We start from the raw sequence: 19,114 nt of genomic DNA on the forward strand, positions 1-19,114 counted from the left end.
ACGGGCAGGATGCCGCCCAGCCCCTTTGCCCGGGTCTCGGGGCTGGTGGGGAGCCCGCTGACGGCCTTCAACGCCAAGCTGCTGCAGGGCAGGATGGGGCAGATGGTACCGCCCGTGACCGGCTTCCGGCCGTACTTTGGAGCAGCAGCATCTGGACAGCTGCAGAACATGAGGTACGCGGGGGGGGGGGGGCGGGGTGATGGGCAGAGGGAGCTGTACCAGTTCGGGGAGGGCCGTGGGTTTGCATTGGTGCTTGTTTTGGGTCCCGATCGTCCCGCTGCTGTGTGAGAGGAGACTGAAAATCCTCACCCGTGCCTTTGTCACCTCCAGACTCCGCGATTCCAATGCTCTCCTGGCCGGCCTGCCAACTCCCGCCCTCCGAAACCATCAGCCCGTCCGAAATTCTGCCCCCTCCCCCCGGCCCCCGTATCCCAACTCGCACCGAGTCCCGTTCACCCATCACCCACCCCCCCCGCACTGTGCTCGCTGGACCCACATCGGCTCCCGGTCCGGGAACGCCTCGATTTTAAGATTCTCATCCTCGCGTTCAAATCCCCATCCATGGCCCCTCGGCGCCCCCTCCCTCCCTATCTCAGTAACCTCCTCCAGCCCTTCCAGATCTCGACCCTCCTCCAATTCCGCCCTCTTGTCCATCCCCCTCGATTCCCATTGGCGGCCGTGCCTTCAGCTGCCCGGGGCCCCGAGCTCTGGAATTCCCTCCCTAAACCTCTCCCTCTCTCCCTCCTCCTCAAAGACGCTCCTTAAAACCTCCCTCTTTGACCGAGCTTTTGGTCGCCTGTCCTAATATCTCACGTGGCCCGGTGTCTGATTCTGTCTGATTAACGCTCCTGTGAGGCGCCCTGGGGCGTTTTACTCCGTTAAAGGCGCTATATCAATGGGATTTGTTGTTTTGAGATGTCAGCAAGAGATGTACTGAGTCCGCTGTTACGACCGTCTGCCCTTTCAGGCCGTCTCAGACGATGATTCGACCAGACACCACACACCTCCATCCACAACACCGACGTCTCCTCAACCAGAGGCTGCAGCTCCAGAACTCCAGGAAGTGAGTAACTCCCCACATTGTGTCCGATTCTGGGCCCCCGCACACTTTCAGACGGATGTCCAGGGCCTCGGAGAGGGTGCGGAGGAGATTTCCCAGAATGGGACCATGAGGGACCTCAGTTACGAGGAGGAGAGAGACTGGAGAAACTGGGAATTGTTCTCCTCAGAGCTGAGAAGGTTAAGGGGAGATTTCCCAGAATGGGACCAGGGGATGAGGGACCTCAGTTACGTGGAGAGACTGGAGAAACTGGGAATTGTTCTCCTCAGAGCTGAGAAGGTTAAGGGGAGATTTCCCAGAATGGGACCAGGGGATGAGGGACCTCAGTTACGTGGAGAGACTGGAGAAACTGGGAATTGTTCTCCTCAGAGCTGAGAAGGTTAAGGGGAGATTTCCCAGAATGGGACCATGAGGGACCTCAGTTATGTGGAGAGAGACTGGAGAAACTGGGAATTGTTCTCCTCAGAGCAGAGAAGGTTAAGGGGAGATTTCCCAGAATGGGACCAGGGGATGAGGGACCTCAGTTACGTGGAGAGACTGGAGAAACTGGGAATTGTTCTCCTCAGAGCTGAGAAGGTTAAGGGGAGATTTCCCAGAATGGGACCAGGGGATGAGGGACCTCAGTTATGTGGAGAGACTGGAGAAACTGGGAATTGTTCTCCTCAGAGCAGAGAAGGTTAAGGGGAGATTTCCCAGAATGGGACCAGGGGATGAGGGACCTCAGTTACGTGGAGAGACTGGAGAAACTGGGAATTGTTCTCCTCAGAGCTGAGAAGGTTAAGGGGAGATTTAATCGAGGGGTTCGAAATCAGGAGGGGTTTTGAGAGAGTCAATAAGGAGAGAGTGTTTCCCAGTGGGCAGGAGGGTCGGGAACCAGAGGACGCAGATTGAAGATAATCGGGGAACGAGGGGGAGATGAGGAGAATGTTTTTTTACGCAGTGAGTCGCGATGATCTGGAATTCGCTGCCTGAAAGGGCGGTGGGAGCAGATTCAATAATAACTTTCAAAAGGGGGAATCGGAGAGATACTCGAAGGGGGAAAATTTACAGGGTGACGGGGGGAAAGAGCAGTGAGTGATTGGAGAGCTCTTTCACAGAGCCGGCACAGGCCCGATGGGCCGAGCGGCCTCCGCCTGTGCTGTTCCGTTCAGTGATTCCTCCTTCAGTCTTGCCTCCTGACCTCTCCCCTGAAGCAGTCCGGGCACGGTGGATGTGTGACGTTCCTCAGGCCCTCCATGGTGGAACTGACCCCTGACCCCTCTGCAATCAGCACCGGGGGTTTGCGGGGTGGGTGCTGCTGTGAGGAAACGAGCTGAGGCAGAACTCTGTTCAGTAAAACTTGGCGGGGGGTCGGTGGGGAGAGAGACAGTGAGTCAGGCGCTGACCCTTCAACCTCTGGGACACTGAGGCAGTGCACAGGCTTAACTCTGTATCCAACCCTGTACCTGACCCTGGGAGTGTTTGACGGGACAGTGTAGAGGGAGCTTTACTCTGTATCCAACCCTGTACCTGACCCTGGGAGTGTTTGATGGGACAGTGTAGAGGGAGCTTTACTCTGTATCTAACCCTGTACCTGACCCTGGGAGTGTTTGATGGGACAGTGTAGAGGGAGCTTTACTCTGTATCTAACCCTGTACCTGACCCTGGGAGTGTTTGATGGGACAGTGTAGAGGGAGCTTTACTCTGTATCTAACCCTGTACCTGACCCTGGGAGTGTTTGACGGGACAGTGTAGAGGGAGCTTTACTCTGTATCTAACCCTGTACCTGACCCTGGGAGTGTTTGATGGGACAGTGTAGAGGGAGCTTTACTCTGTATCTAACCCTGTACCTGACCCTGGGAGTGTTTGATGGGACAGTGTAGAGGGAGCTTTACTCTGTATCTAACCCTGTACCTGACCCTGGGAGTGTTTGATGGGACAGTGTAGAGGGAGCTTTACTCTGTATCTAACCCTGTACCTGACCCTGGGAGTGTTTGACGGGACAGTGTAGAGGGAGCTTTACTCTGTATCTAACCCTGTACCTGACCCTGGGAGTGTTTGATGGGACAGTGTAGAGGGAGCTTTACTCTGTATCTAACCCTGTACCTGACCCTGGGAGTGTTTGATGGGACAGTGCAGAGGGAGCTTTACTCTGTATCTAACCCTGTACCTGACCCTGGGAGTGTTTGATGGGACAGTGTAGAGGGAGCTTTACTCTGTATCTAACCCTGTACCTGACCCTGGGAGTGTTTGATGGGACAGTGTAGAGGGAGCTTTACTCTGTATCTAACCCTGTACCTGACCCTGGGAGTGTTTGATGGGACAGTGTAGAGGGAGCTTTACTCTGTATCTAACCCTGTACCTGACCCTGGGAGTGTTTGATGGGACAGTGTAGAGGGAGCTTTACTCTGTATCTAACCCTGTACCTGACCCTGGGAGTGTTTGACGGGACAGTGTAGAGGGAGCTTTACTCTGTATCTAACCCTGTACCTGACCCTGGGAGTGTTTGATGGGACAGTGCAGAGGGAGCTTTACTCTGTATCCAACCCTGTACCTGACCCTGGGAGTGTTTGATGGGACAGTGTAGAGGGAGCTTTACTCTGTATCTAACCCTGTACCTGACCCTGGGAGTGTTTGACGGGACAGTGTAGAGGGAGCTTTACTCTGTATCTAACCCTGTACCTGACCCTGGGAGTGTTTGATGGGACAGTGTAGAGGGAGCTTTACTCTGTATCTAACCCTGTACCTGACCCTGGGAGTGTTTGATGGGACAGTGTAGAGGGAGCTTTACTCTGTATCTAACCCTGTACCTGACCCTGGGAGTGTTTGATGGGACAGTGTAGAGGGAGCTTTACTCTGTATCTAACCCTGTACCTGACCCTGGGAGTGTTTGACGGGACAGTGTAGAGGGAGCTTTACTCTGTATCTAACCCTGTACCTGACCCTGGGAGTGTTTGACGGGACAGTGTCGAGGGAGCTTTACTCTGTATCTAACCCTGTACCTGCCCTGGGAGTGTTTGACGGGACAGTGTAGAGGGAGCTTTACTCTGTATCTAACCCTGTACCTGACCCTGGGAGTGTTTGACGGGACAGTGTAGAGGGAGCTTTACTCTGTATCTAACCCTGTACCTGATCCTGGGAGTGTTTGACGGGACGGTGTAGAGGGAGCTTTACTCTGTATCTAAACCCTGTACCTGACCCTGGGAGTGTTTGATGGGACAGTGTAGAGGGAGCTTTACTCTGTATCTAACCCTGTACCTGACCCTGGGAGTATTTGACGGGACGGTGTAGAGGGAGCTTTACTCTGTCTCTAACCCTGTACCTGACCCTGGGAGTGTTTGATGGGACAGTGTAGAGGGAGCTTTACTCTGTATCTCACCCTGTACCTGACCCTGGGAGTGTTTGATGGGACAGTGCAGAGGGAGCTTTACTCTGTATCTAACCCTGTACCTGACCCTGGGAGTGTTTGATGGGACAGTGCAGAGGGAGCTTTACTCTGTATCTAACCCTGTACCTGCCCCTGGGAGTGTTTGATGGGACAGTGTAGAGGGAGCTTTACTCTGTATCTAACCCTGGACCTGACCCTGGGAGTGTTTGACGGGACAGTGCAGAGGGAGCTTCACTCTGTATCTAACCCTGTACCTGACCCTGGGAGTGTTTGACGGGACAGTGTAGAGGGAGCTTTACTCTGTATCTAACCCTGTACCTGACCCTGGGAGTGTTTGACGGGACAGTGTAGAGGAAGCTTTACTCTGTATCTAACCCTGTACCTGACCCTGGGAGTGTTTGACGGGACAGTGTAGAGGGAGCTTTACTCTGTATCTAACCCTGTACCTGACCCTGGGAGTGTTTGACGGGACAGTGTAGAGGGAGCTTTACTCTGTATCTAACCCTGTACCTGACCCTGGGAGTGTTTGATGGGACAGTGTCGAGGGAAGTTTACTTGACGGATTGGGAGAGGGTGCGGGAAGATATCGGGAAGTGCAGTCCCTTCACTGAATGCTGCAGGTGCGGTCTGGATCTCGATATCAATTCCAGGATCTCGGATGCTGCGATTGCTGCTCTCTCCCCCTTGCTGTCTCGCTCTCACTTTTTCTCTTGGTCTCTCCGTCTGCCTCTGACCGGCTGCCTGTCTCTCTGTCTCACACTATATCTCTCTCTCTCTCTCTCTCTCAGCCAGCACCGAGGCCAGAATGGTTCTGGAGGAGACAGGCATGGCAGGGGCAGCTATCACGAGCAGATGAATAAGGACCCCTACAGCAACCTCATGACCCAGCGGGAGAAAGAGTGGGTCAGCAAGATCCAAATGATGCAGCTACAGAGCGCAGACCCCTACCTGGACGATTACTACTATCAGGTAGGCGGGGGGCGGGGAAACGGGGGTGCGGGGAGCCTCACCTAACAAACAAGACCCAGGCTCGATCCCGAGCCCGTGCCTGAGTGAGCTGGTCTCGCACCCGGTGCGGGACTGAGCCTCACACGGGAACGGGGAAAGGCCGAGAGTCCCACGTCAAACAAAACCCCCTCGTCTCCGCCCGGGAGGACGCCGTCTGCCGACTCCTCCCGGTCTCGCGCCCGGCCGGCCGTCGCAACGCTCTCAGCACCGGCAGGCTCTTCGACTGCAGAGGCATCGCCAATCCCGTCCTCACCCGTATCTTCCCCGCCCCACGTGCTCACTGTGCCAGCTGGGGTTACTGGCAGGTGATTAGCAGCAGGTAAGGCCCCTGGCTCGATTCCCTGGAATCCTGAACTGGGACAAGTCCGAGTTTCCCAGAGAGTCACCGTACCATCAAGCCATGAAACCGAGGTCCTGGCTTCGGTCTTCCCAGAGCGGGAAGTGGGGCCCCAGGCACTTCCCTGAGCGTCTGAGATTTAGAACTGGGAGTTGCATCGAGTCTGCAGCACAGAAACAGGCCATTCGGCCCGACTGTGGTCTATCCCGGTGTTTATGCTCCACACGAGCCTCCTCCCTCCCTACTCCATCTCACCCGATCACCATCTCCTTCTATTCCTCTCTCCCTCATGTGTTTATCCAGCTTCCCCTTAAATCCATCTCCACTATTCCCCTCAACTACTCCTTGTGGGAGCGAGTTCCACATTCTCACCGCTCTCTGGGGAAAGAAGTTTCTCCTGAATTCCCCGATTGGATTTATTGGTGACGATCTTATATTTATGGCCCCTCGTTCTGGTCTCCCCCACAAGTGGAAACATCTCTTATGTCTACCCTATCGAACCCTTTCATAATCTTAAAGACCTCCATCAGGTCACCCCTCAGTCTTCTCTTTTCCAGAGAAAAGAGCCCCAGCCTGTTCAGTCTTTCCTGATAGTTATAAACCTCTCAGTTCTGGGATCATCCTAGTAAATGCGAGCTGGAAAAACTTCTTCACACACGGAGTTGAGGGGCTGTGGAATGTGTTCCCAGTGTTAGAGGCTGAAACTACGTCAATGCTTAAGATTAGTTTGAATTGGTGGATGAAGGGATATGGGAGCAGCTTCGGTAAAAATTGCAAACCAAGCCCTGGGGCTCAATTCCAGAGGGATAGAACTGAAAAGCAGAGAAGTTATGTTAAACTAGTATAGAACCTTGGTTAGACCACACTTGGAGCACTGTGCACAGTTCTGGTCTCCATATACCTTGGTTAGACCACACTTGGAGCACTGTGCACAGTTCTGGTCTCCATATACCTTGGTTGGACCACACTTGGAGCACTGTGCATGGTTCTGGTCTCCATATCACACTTGGAGCACTGAGCACAGTTCTGGTCTCCATATCACACTTGGAGCACTGTGCACAGTTCTGGTCTCCATATCACACTCGGAGCACTGTGCACAGTTCTGGTCTCCATATCACACTTGGAGCACTGTGCACAGTTCTGGTCTCCATATCACACTGGGAGCACTGTGCACAGTTCTGGTCTCCATATCACACTTGGAGCACTGTGCACAGTTCTAGTCTCCATATCACACTTGGAGCACTGTGCACAGTTCTGGTCTCCATATCACACTGGGAGCACTGTGCACAGTTCTGGTCTCCATATCACACTGGGAGCACTGTGCACAGTTCTGGTCTCCATATCACACTGGGAGCACTGTGCACAGTTCTGGTCTCCATATCACACTTGGAGCACTGTGCACAGTTCTGGTCTCCATATCACACTGGGAGCACTGTGTACAGTTCTGGTCTCCATATCACACTTGGAGCACTGTGAACAGTTCTGGTCTCCATATCACACTCGGAGCACTGTGCACAGTTCTGGTCTCCATATCACACTTGGAGCACTGTGAACAGTTCTGGTCTCCATATCACACTCGGAGCACTGTGCACAGTTCTGGTCTCCATATCACACTTGGAGCACTGTGCACAGTTCTGGTCTCCATATCACACTGGGAGCACTGTGTACAGTTCTGGTCTCCATATCACACTTGGAGCACTGTGCACAGTTCTGGTCTCCATATCACACTGGGAGCACTGTGCACAGTTCTGGTCTCCATATCACACTTGGAGCACTGTGCACAGTTCTGGTCTCCATATCACACTGGGAGCACTGTGCACAGTTCTGCTCTCCATATCACACTGGGAGCACTGTGTACAGTTCTGGTCTCCATATCACACTGGGAGCACTGTGCACAGTTCTGGTCTCCATATCACACTGGGAGCACTGTGCACAGTTCTGGTCTCCATATCACACTTGGAGCACTGTGCACAGTTCTGGTCTCCATATCACACTGGGAGCACTGTGCACAGTTCTGCTCTCCATATCACACTGGGAGCACTGTGTACAGTTCTGGTCTCCATATCACACTGGGAGCACTGTGCACAGTTCTGGTCTCCATATCACACTGGGAGCACTGTGCACAGTTCTGGTCTCCATATCACACTGGGAGCACTGTGTACAGTTCTGGTCTCCATATCACACTGGGAGCACTGTGCACAGTTCTGGTCTCCATATCACACTGGGAGCACTGTGCACAGTTCTGGTCTCCATATCACACTGGGAGCACTGTGCACAGTTCTGGTCTCCATATCACACTTGGAGCACTGTGCACAGTTCTGGTCTCCATATCACACTGGGAGCACTGTGCACAGTTCTGGTCTCCATATCACACTGGGAGCACTGTGCACAGTTCTGGTCTCCATATCACACTTGGAGCACTGTGCACAGTTCTGGTCTCCATATCACACTGGGAGCACTGTGCACAGTTCTGGTCTCCATATCACACTGGGAGCACTGTGCACAGTTCTGGTCTCCATATCACACTGGGAGCACTGTGTACAGTTCTGGTCTCCATATCACACTGGGAGCACTGTGTACAGTTCTGGTCTCCATATCACACTGGGAGCACTGTGCACAGTTCTGGTCTCCATATCACACTTGGAGCACTGTGCACAGTTCTGGTCTCCATATCACACTGGGAGCACTGTGCACAGTTCTGGTCTCCATATCACACTGGGAGCACTGTGCACAGTTCTGGTCTCCATATCACACTGGGAGCACTGTGCACAGTTCTGGTCTCCATATCACACTGGGAGCACTGTGCACAGTTCTGGTCTCCATATCACACTGGGAGCACTGTGCACAGTTCTGGTCTCCATATCACACTGGGAGCACTGTGCACAGTTCTGGTCTCCATATCACACTGGGAGCACTGTGCACAGTTCTGGTCTCCATATCACACTGGGAGCACTGTGCACAGTTCTGGTCTCCATATCACACTTGGAGCACTGTGCACAGTTCTGGTCTCCATATCACACTGGGAGCACTGTGCACAGTTCTGGTCTCCATATCACACTGGGAGCACTGTGTACAGTTCTGGTCTCCATATCACACTGGAGCACTGTGCACAGTTCTGGTCTCCATATCACACTGGGAGCACTGTGCACAGTTCTGGTCTCCATATCACACTGGGAGCACTGTGTACAGTTCTGGTCTCCATATCACACTGGGAGCACTGTGCACAGTTCTGGTCTCCATATCACACTGGGAGCACTGTGCACAGTTCTGGTCTCCATATCACACTGGGAGCACTGTGTACAGTTCTGGTCTCCATATCACACTGGGAGCACTGTGTACAGTTCTGGTCTCCATATCACACTGGGAGCACTGTGCACAGTTCTGGTCTCCATATCACACTTGGAGCACTGTGCACAGTTCTGGTCTCCATATCACACTGGGAGCACTGTGCACAGTTCTGGTCTCCATATCACACTGGGAGCACTGTGCACAGTTCTGGTCTCCATATCACACTGGGAGCACTGTGCACAGTTCTGGTCTCCATATCACACTGGGAGCACTGTGCACAGTTCTGGTCTCCATATCACACTGGGAGCACTGTGCACAGTTCTGGTCTCCATATCACACTGGGAGCACTGTGCACAGTTCTGGTCTCCATATCACACTGGGAGCACTGTGCACAGTTCTGGTCTCCATATCACACTGGGAGCACTGTGCACAGTTCTGGTCTCCATATCACACTTGGAGCACTGTGCACAGTTCTGGTCTCCATATCACACTGGGAGCACTGTGCACAGTTCTGGTCTCCATATCACACTGGGAGCACTGTGTACAGTTCTGGTCTCCATATCACACTGGGAGCACTGTGCACAGTTCTGGTCTCCATATCACACTGGGAGCACTGTGCACAGTTCTGGTCTCCATATCACACTGGGAGCACTGTGTACAGTTCTGGTCTCCATATCACACTGGGAGCACTGTGCACAGTTCTGGTCTCCATATCACACTGGGAGCACTGTGCACAGTTCTGGTCTCCATATCACACTGGGAGCACTGTGCACAGTTCTGGTCTCCATATCACACTTGGAGCACTGTGCACAGTTCTGGTCTCCATATCACACTGGGAGCACTGTGCACAGTTCTAGTCTCCATATCACACTGGGAGCACTGTGCACAGTTCTGGTCTCCATATCACACTGGGAGCACTGTGTACAGTTCTGGTCTCCATATCACACTGGGAGCACTGTGCACAGTTCTGGTCTCCATATCACACTGGGAGCACTGTGCACAGTTCTGGTCTCCATATCACACTGGGAGCACTGTGCACAGTTCTGGTCTCCATATCACACTTGGAGCACTGTGCACAGTTCTGGTCTCCATATCACACTGGGAGCACTGTGCACAGTTCTGGTCTCCATATCACACTTGGAGCACTGTGCACAGTTCTGGTCTCCATATCACACTGGGAGCACTGTGCACAGTTCTAGTCTCCATATCACACTGGGAGCACTGTGCACAGTTCTGGTCTCCATATCACACTGGGAGCACTGTGCACAGTTCTGGTCTCCATATCACACTGGGAGCACTGTGCACAGTTCTGGTCTCCATATCACACTGGGAGCACTGTGCACAGTTCTGGTCTCCATATCACACTGGGAGCACTGTGCACAGTTCTGGTCTCCATATCACACTGGGAGCACTGTGCACAGTTCTGGTCTCCATATCACACTGGGAGCACTGTGCACAGTTCTGGTCTCCATATCACACTGGGAGCACTGTGCACATTTCTGGTCTTCATATCACACTGGGAGCACTGTGCACAGTTCTGGTCTCCATATTATAAAAAGGATATAGAGGCACTGGAGAAGGTGCAAAAAAGATTCACAAGGATGATCCCAGAACTGAGAGGTTTATAACTATCAGGAAAGACTGAACAGACTGGGGCTCTTTTCTCTCTGGAAAAGAGAAGACTGAGGGGTGACCTGATCGAGGTCTTTAAGATTATGAAAGGGTTCGATAGGATAGACGTAGAGAAGATGTCTCCCCTTGTGGGGGGAGACCAGAACTAGGGGGCCATAAATATAAGATCGTCACTAATAAATCCAATCGGGGAATTCAGGAGAAACTTCTTTCCCCAGAGAGCGGTGGGAATGTGGAACTCACTCCCACAAGGAGTAGTTGATGTGAATAGTGGAGATGGATTTAAGGGGAAGCTCGATAAACACATGAGGGAGAAAGGGATAGAAGGAGATGGTGATAGGGTGAGATGGAGTAGGGAGGGAGGAGCAGGAACACCGGGATAGACCACAGTCGGGCCGAATGGCCTGTTTCTGAGCTGTTAATTCTATGTAAATATAACTCGATCTGTTTGCTGAATTGGAGGGTGACTGCCTGGGCTGAATGACCTGTTTCCCATGTTGTACGTTGTACGCAATTCCCCGCCGGGGAGGGGAGCATGAACGGTCTGCGCCCTCTTCTCCAATGGAGCTCTCTCATTTCCCGTCCGGGAGTGGGGGACGATCTCGCGGGCCGGAGGGGGAGAGGGGACTCCCTCGCCCACACCCCGGGACCGACCGACCGACCTGAGGCCCAGAGCCGCGAGGGGCAGTGAGTCCGAGGGTGAAGCCGGTGTCGGGGGGGGGGTCCGGGCTGGTTTGGGACTGGGCCCCAGTTAAAAGCTGTTTGCCTCCCTCTTGTCCGAACGTTAGAACTACTTTGAGAGGTTTGACAAGAAGCAAGCGGCTCTGGACCTGAACAAGGAGGGTCCCAAGAAAGAGAGGACGAAACTCATCACACCGCAGGTGGCAAAGGTGGAGCACACGTACCGGCCAGGTAACAGCAGTCCCCCTTCTCCCCCCGCCCCGCCCCGCGTCCCCCCTCTCCCCCCGCCCCGCCCCGCGTCCCCCTTCTCCCCCCCGCCCCGCGTCCCCCTCTCCCCCCGCCCCGCGTCCCCCCTCTCCCCCCGCCCCGCGTCCCCCCTCTCCCCCCGCCCCGCGTCCCCCCTCTCCCCCCGCCCCGCGTCCCCCTCTCCCCCCGCCCCGCGTCCCCCCTCTCCCCCCGCCCCACGTCCCCCCTCTCCCCCCGCCCCGCGTCCCCTTCTCCCCCCGCCCCGCGTCCCCTTCTCCCCCCGCCCCGCGTCCCCTTCTCCCCCCGCCCCGCGTCCCCTTCTCCCCCCGCCCCGCGTCCCCTTCTCCCCCCGCCCCGCGTCCCCTTCTCCCCCCGCCCCGCGTCCCCTTCTCCCCCGCCCCGCGTCCCCTTCTCCCCCCGCCCCGCCCCGCGTCCCCTTCTCCCCCCCGCCCCGCGTCCCCTTCTCCCCCCGCCCCGCGTCCCCTTCTCCCCCCCGCCCCGCGTCCCCTTCTCCCCCGCCCCGCCCCGCGTCCCCTTCTCCCCCCGCCCCGCGTCCCCTTCTCCCCCCCGCCCCGCGTCCCCTTCTCCCCCCGCCCCGCGTCCCCTTCTCCCCCCCGCCCCGCGTCCCCTTCTCCCCCCCGCCCCGCGTCCCCTTCTCCCCCCGCCCCGCCCCGCGTCCCCTTCTCCCCCCCCGCCCCGCGTCCCCTTCTCCCCCCGCCCGCCCCGCGTCCCCTTCTCCCCCGCCCCGCCCCGCGTCCCCTTCTCCCCCCCGCCCCGCGTCCCCTTCTCCCCCCCCGCCCCGCGTCCCCTTCTCCCCCCGCCCCGCGTCCCTTCTCCCCCCCGCCCCGCGTCCCCTTCTCCCCCCCGCCCCGCGTCCCCTTCTCCCCCCGCCCCGCGTCCCCTTCTCCCCCCGCCCCGCGTCCCCTTCTCCCCCCGCCCCGCCCCGCGTCCCCTTCTCCCCCCGCCCCGCCCGCGTCCCCTTCTCCCCCGCCCCGCGTCCCCTTCTCCCCCCGCCCCGCCCCGCGTCCCCTTCTCCCCCCGCCCCGCGTCCCCTTCTCCCCGCGTCCCCTTCTCCCCGCGTCCCCTTCTCCCCGCGCCCCCTTCTCCCCCCGCCCCCTTCTCCCCCCGCCCCCTTCCCCCGCCCCCTTCCCCCGCCCCTTCTCCCCCCGCCCCCTTCTCCCCGCCCCCTTCTCCCCGCGTCCCCTTCTCCCCGCGTCCCCTTCTCCCCCGCCCTCGCCCCTCTCCCCGCGTCCCCATCTCCCCGCGTCCCCTTCTCCCCGCGTCCCCTTCTCCCCCGCCCCCCTTCTCCCCGCGTCCCCTTCTCCCCGCGTCCCCTTCTCCCCCCGCCCCCTTCTCCCCCCGCCCCCTTCTCCCCCCGCCCCCTTCTCCCCCCGCCCCCTTCTCCCCCCGCCCCCTTCTCCCCCCGCCCCCTTCTCCCCGCGTCCCCTTCTCCCCGCGTCCCCTTCTCCCCGCGTCCCCTTCTCCCCCCGCCCCCTTCTCCCCCCGCCCCCTTCTCCCCCCGCCCCCTTCTCCCCCGCCCCCTTCTCCCCCCGCCCCCTTCTCCCCGCGCCCCCTTCTCCCCGCGCCCCCTTCTCCCCGCGTCCCCCCGCCCCGCCCCGCCTCCCCCCGCCCCGCCTCCCCCCGCCCCGCGACCCCTTCTCCCCCCTCTCCCGGCCCCCGACTCGTCCCCCTTCCCCCTCGCTCCCCCCGTGAAACGAGTTGGAAATCAATGAAGGTGCTGTGGGCACATCACAGTTTCGGACAATTAAAAAGTATAGAATGGCCCATTGAATACACTGTAGGCTTCAGCTGGTGATTCAGGTAAGGGTACGTAAAATCCATCCAACCCTGTACCTGACCCTGGGAGTGTTTGATGGGACAGTGTAGAGGGAGCTTTACTCTGTATCTAACCCTGTACCTGACCCTGGGAGTGTTTGACGGGACAGTGTAGAGGGAGCTTTACTCTGTATTTAACCCTGTACCTGCCCTGGGAGTGTGATGGGACAGTGTAGAGGGAGCTTTACTCTGCATCTAACCCTGTACCTGACCCTGGGAGTGTTTGATGGGACAGTGTAGAGGGAGCTTTACTCTGTGTCTAACCCTGTACCTGACCCTGGGAGTGTTTGATGGGTCAGTGTAGAGGGAGCTTTACTCTGTATCTAACCCTGTACCTGACCCTGGGAGTGTTTGACGGGACAGTGTAGAGGGAGCTTTACTCTGTATTTAACCCTGTACCTGCCCTGGGAGTGTTTGACGGGACAGTGTAGAGGGAGCTTTACTCTGTATCTAACCCTGTACCTGACCCTGGGAGTGTTTGACGGGACAGTGCAGAGGGAGCTTTACTCTGTATCTAACCCTGTACCTGACCCTGGGAGTGTTTGATGGGACAGTGTAGAGGGAGCTTTACTCTGTATCTAACCCTGTACCTGACCCTGGGAGTGTTTGATGGGACAGTGTAGAGGGAGCTTTACTCTGTATTTAACCCTGTACCTGCCCTGGGAGTGTTTGACGGGACAGTGTAGAGGGAGCTTTACTCTGTATTTAACCCTGTACCTGACCCTGGGAGTGTTTGATGGGACAGTGTAGAGGGAGCTTTACTCTGTATCTAACCCTGTACCTGACCCTGGGAGTGTTTGATGGGACAGTGTGGAGGGAGCTTTACTCTGTATCTAACCCTGTACCTGACCCTGGAGTGTTGGAGGAGGAGATTTCGAACCTCGTGCTCTCCTGGTTGCAGTGAACTGATGCTGACGGTTGCTTTCTTGCTTACAGTGCAGTTCGAGGGCTCGTTGGGTAAACTCACTGTTTCCAGTGTGAACAACCCTCGCAAGATGATCGATGCCGTTATCACCACACGCACAGACGATGATGTAAGCACAAAAATGACCTTATCGTTTTTTTCTTCTGTTCTGTCCCTTCAAGTTGTTTTGGTGGACAGCCCCTGGGTGCTGACTGCCCTCAGTCCCCGACCTCAGTAGCCGATTGAACCCCCCCACTGCTGCCACGACTCCACGCAGTGTCAGCGGTCCCACTCCCGCCTCTGAGTCAGAGCGTCGTGGGTTCGAGCCCCCACTCCAGAGACTTGAGCGCAAAATCGAGGTCAACAGTACTGAGGGAGGGCCGCACTGTCGGAGGGTCAGTACTGAGGGAGCGCCGCACTGTCGGAGGGTCAGTACTGAGGGAGCGCCGCACTGTCGGAGAGTCAGTACTGAGGGAGCGCCGCACTGTCGGAGGGTCGGTACTGAGGGAGCGCCGCACTGTCGGAGGGTCAGTACTGAGGGAGCGCCGCACTGTCGGAGGGTCAGTACTGAGGGAGCGCCGCACTGTCGGAGGGTCAGTACTGAGGGAGCGCCGCACTGTCGGAGGGTCAGTACTGAGGGAGCGCCGCACTGTCGGAGGGTCGGTACTGAGGGAGCGCCGCACTGTCGGAGGGTCGGTACTGAGGGAGCGCCGCACTGTCGGAGGGTCGGTACTGAGGGAGCGCCGCACTGTCGGAGGGTCGGTACTGAGGGAGCGCCGCACTGTCGGAGGGTCGTACTGAGGGAGCGCCGCACTGTCGGAGGGTCGGTACTGAGGGAGCGCCGCACTGTCGGAGGGTCGGTACTGAGGGAGCGCCGCACCGTCGGAGGGTCGGTACTGAGGGAGCGCCGCACTGTCGGAGGGTCAGTACTGAGGGAGCGCCGCACTGTCGGAGGGTCGGTACTGAGGGAGCGCCGCACCGTCGGAGGGTCGGTACTGAGGGAGCGCCGCACTGTCGGAGGGTCGGTACGGAGGGAGCGCCGCACTGTCGGAGGGTCGGTACTGAGGGAGCGCCGCACTGTCGGGGGGTCAGTACTGAGGGAGCGCCGCACTGTCGGAGGGTCAGTACTGAGGGAGCGCCGCACTGTCGGAGGGTCAGTACTGAGGGAGCGCCGCACTGTCGGAGGGTCGGTACGGAGGGAGCGCCGCACTGTCGGAGGGTCCGTACTGAGGGAGCGCTGCACTGTCGGAGGGTCTGTACTGAGGGAGCCCCGCACTGTCGGAGGGTCGGTACTGAGGGAGCGCTGCACTGTCGGAGGGTCTGTACTGAGGGAGCGCCGCACTGTCGGAGGGTCGGTACTGAGGGAGTGCCGCACTGTCGGAGGGTCAGTACTGAGGGAGCGCCGCACTGTCGGAGGTGCCGCCTTTCTGATAAGACATTAAACCGAGGCCCCGTCTGCCCCTCTCAGGTGGATGTAAAAGATCCCACGGCCCACTATTGGAAGAAGAGCAGGGGGGAGTTCTCCCCGGGGTCCTGGGCCCCGATATTTATCCCTCGACCAACATCACTAAAAAAAAACAGATGGTCTGGGTCATTTATCACATCGCTGTTTGTGGGATCTTGCTGTGCGCAAATTGGCTGCTGCGTTTCCCACATTACAACAGTGAGCACACTTCAGAAAATGTACTTCATTGGCCGTGGAGCTTTGGGACGTCCTGAGGTGGTGAAAGGGGCTGGGTATAAACGGGGAGTTCCTTCCTTCTGCCCTTTGTTCTTCTTCCACAGCTGACCCCTGTTGTGGGTGACTCGAATGTCAAACCCTGTCTGATTGCCTCCCGCCCACTCCCCACGCCCTCCGCCCGACCTTTGCAGGGCCGAGGTCCCGACCTCCGACCCCGGCCTCGCTGAGGTCAGCAAACTCGGCACAGACCAGGGAAGGAAGCTGGGTCTGACTGGTGTGTGTGGGGTCCAGTGCAGTCCCGAGCAGGGGGGGTTAATAGACAGCATCGTGGGGGTGGGGTGGAGCAGAGGGCTGTCGGGGTAACGCCAACCCATTCCCCCCCTCGCACTGACCCTGGGGGGGGGCAGAGGGCTGTCGGTGTATCTCCAACCCATTCCCCCCCTCGCACTGACCCTGGGGAGGGGCAGAGGGCTGTAGGTGTATCTCCAACCCATTCGCCCCCTCGCACTGATCCTGGGGAGGGGCAGAGGGCTGTAGGTGTATCTCCAACCCATTCCCCCCCTCGCACTGACCCTGGGGAGGGGCAGAGGGCTGTCGGTGTATCTCCAACCCATTCCCCCCCTCGCACTGACCCTGGGGAGGGCAGAGGGCTGTAGGTGTATCTCCAACCCATTCGCCCCCTCGCACTGATCCTGGGGAGGGGCAGAGGGCTGTAGGTGTATCTCCAACCCATTCCCCCCCTCGCACTGACCCTGGGGTCGGGCAGAGGGCTGAATGGCCTCCTCCTGTTCCTGTGTAACAGGCTCGAGGGGCTGAATGGGCCTCCTCCTGTTCCTGTGTAACAGGCCCGAGGGGCTGAATGGCCTCCTCCTGTTCCTGTGTAACAGGCTCGAGGGGCTGAATGGCCTCCTCCTGTTCCTGTGTAACAGGCTCGAGGGGCTGAATGGCCTCCTCCTGTTCCTGTGTAACAGGCTCGAGGGGGGCTGAATGGCCTCCTCCTGTTCCTGTGTAACAGGCTCGAGGGGCTGAATGGGCCTCCTCCTGTTCCTGTGTAACAGGCTCGAGGGGCTGAATGGGCCTCCTCCTGTTCCTGTGTAACAGGCTCGAGGGGCTGAATGGGCCTCCTCCTGTTCCTGTGTAACAGGCTCGAGGGGCTGAATGGGCCTCCTCCTGTTCCTGTGTAACAGACTCGAGGGGCTGAATGGCCTCCTCCTGTTGAATTCCATTCCCACACTCTGTTTCTTTACCCTTTCCTCTGTTTAGGAGACCAAGGAGAAGCAAGTACGGGACAAGAGGAGACAGACCCTCTTCACAATTGAACAGGTGGGTGCTCGACATCCCAGTTTCCGGAGAGGTGGGAGGTCCACAGGGTCGGGTGTGACTGCAGAATCTGGATCAGCTGGTACGCCCGTCTAAATCAGATACCCTCTCCCCCCAGCGCCCTGTGTTACTGACTGTATCTCTACTGATGTTAATCCCTCTCCCTCACACTGTCTCTCAGTAACCCCTCTCCCCCCAGCGCCCTGTGTTACTGACTGTATCTCTACTGATGTTAATCCCTCTCCCTCACACTGTCACTCAGTAACCCCTCTCCCCCCAGCGCCCTGTGTTACTGACTGTATCTCTGCTGATGTTAATCCCTCTCCCTCACACTGTCACTCAGTAACCCCTCTCCCCCCAGCGCCCTGTGTTACTGACTGTATCTCTACTGATGTTAATCCCTCTCCCTCACACTGTCACTCAGTAACCCCTCTCCCCCCAGCGCCCTGTGTTACTGACTGTATCTCTACTGATGTTAATCCCTCTCCCTCACACTGTCACTCAGTAACCCCTCTCCCCCCAGCGCCCTGTGTTACTGACTGTATCTCTACTGATGTTAATCCCTCTCCCTCACACTGTCTCTCAGTAACCCCTCTCCCCCCAGCGCCCTGTGTTACTGACTGTATCTCTACTGATGTTAATCCCTCTCCCTCACACTGTCTCTCAGTAACCCCTCTCCCCCCAGCGCCCTGTGTTACTCACTGTATCTCTACTGGTGTTAATCCCTCTCCCTCACACTGTCACTCAGTAACCCCTCTCCCCCCAGCGCCCTGTGTTACTGACTGTATCTCTACTGATGTTAATCCCTCTCCCTCACACTGTCTCTCAGTAACCCCTCTCCCCCAGCGCCCTGTGTTACTGACTGTATCTCTACTGATGTTAATCCCTCTCCCTCACACTGTCTCTCAGTAACCCCTCTCCCCCAGCACCCTGTGTTACTGACTGTATCTCGACTGATGTTAATCCCTCTCCCTCACACTGTCACTCAGTAACCCCTCTCCCCCCAGCGCCCTGTATTACTGACTGTATCTCTACTGATGTTAATCCTTCTCCCCATACTGTCACTCAGTAAGCCCTCTCCCCCCACTGCCCTGTGTTACTGACTGTATCTCTACTGATGTTAATCCTTCTCCCCCATACTGTCCCTCAGTAACCCCTCTCCCCCCAGCGCCCTGTGTTACTGACTGTATCTCTACTGATGTTAATCCCTCTCCCTCACACTGTCACTCAGTAACCCCTCTCCCCCCAGCGCCCTGTGTTACTGACTGTATCTCTACTGATGTTAATCCCTCTCCCTCACACTCTCTCTCAGTAACCCCTCTCCCCCCAGCGCCCTGTGTTACTGACTGTATCTCTACTGATGTTAATCCCTCTCCCTCACACTCTCTCTCAGTAACCCCTCTCCCCCCAGCGCCCTGTGTTACTGACTGTATCTCTACTGATGTTAATCCCTCTCCCTCACACTGTCTCTCAGTAACCCCTCTCCCCCCAGCGCCCTGTGTTACTGACTGTATCTCTACTGATGTTAATCCCTCTCCCTCACACTGTCTCTCAGTAACCCCTCTCCCCCCAGCGCCCTGTGTTACTGACTGTATTTCTACTGATGTTAATCCCTCTCCCTCACACTGTCACTCAGTAACCCCTCTCCCCCAGCGCCCTGTGTTACTGACTGTATCTCTACTGATGTTAATCCCTCTCCTCACACTCTCTCTCAGTAACCCCTCTCCCCCCAGCGCCCTGTGTTACTGACTGAA

The 19,114-nt window shown here is 57.1% G+C and overlaps 1 protein-coding gene across 1 annotated transcript; it reads left to right on the forward strand.

The window, feature by feature from the left end:
* LOC137308884 (protein PAT1 homolog 1-like) lies at nt 1-17,442 on the forward strand (the record flags this gene model as incomplete). The annotated part of the gene is made up of 6 exons (XM_067977319.1): nt 1-173; nt 968-1,063; nt 5,216-5,396; nt 11,481-11,604; nt 14,392-14,489; nt 17,304-17,442. Coding segments are annotated over exons 1-6 (802 nt in total), but the record flags the coding sequence as incomplete, so codon positions are not given.
* Between the last annotated feature and the right edge of the window lie 1,672 nt (nt 17,443-19,114).

Source organism: Heptranchias perlo, unplaced genomic scaffold, assembly GCF_035084215.1.
Source record: "Heptranchias perlo isolate sHepPer1 unplaced genomic scaffold, sHepPer1.hap1 HAP1_SCAFFOLD_1422, whole genome shotgun sequence".
Taxonomy (NCBI): Eukaryota; Metazoa; Chordata; class Chondrichthyes; order Hexanchiformes; family Hexanchidae; genus Heptranchias; species Heptranchias perlo.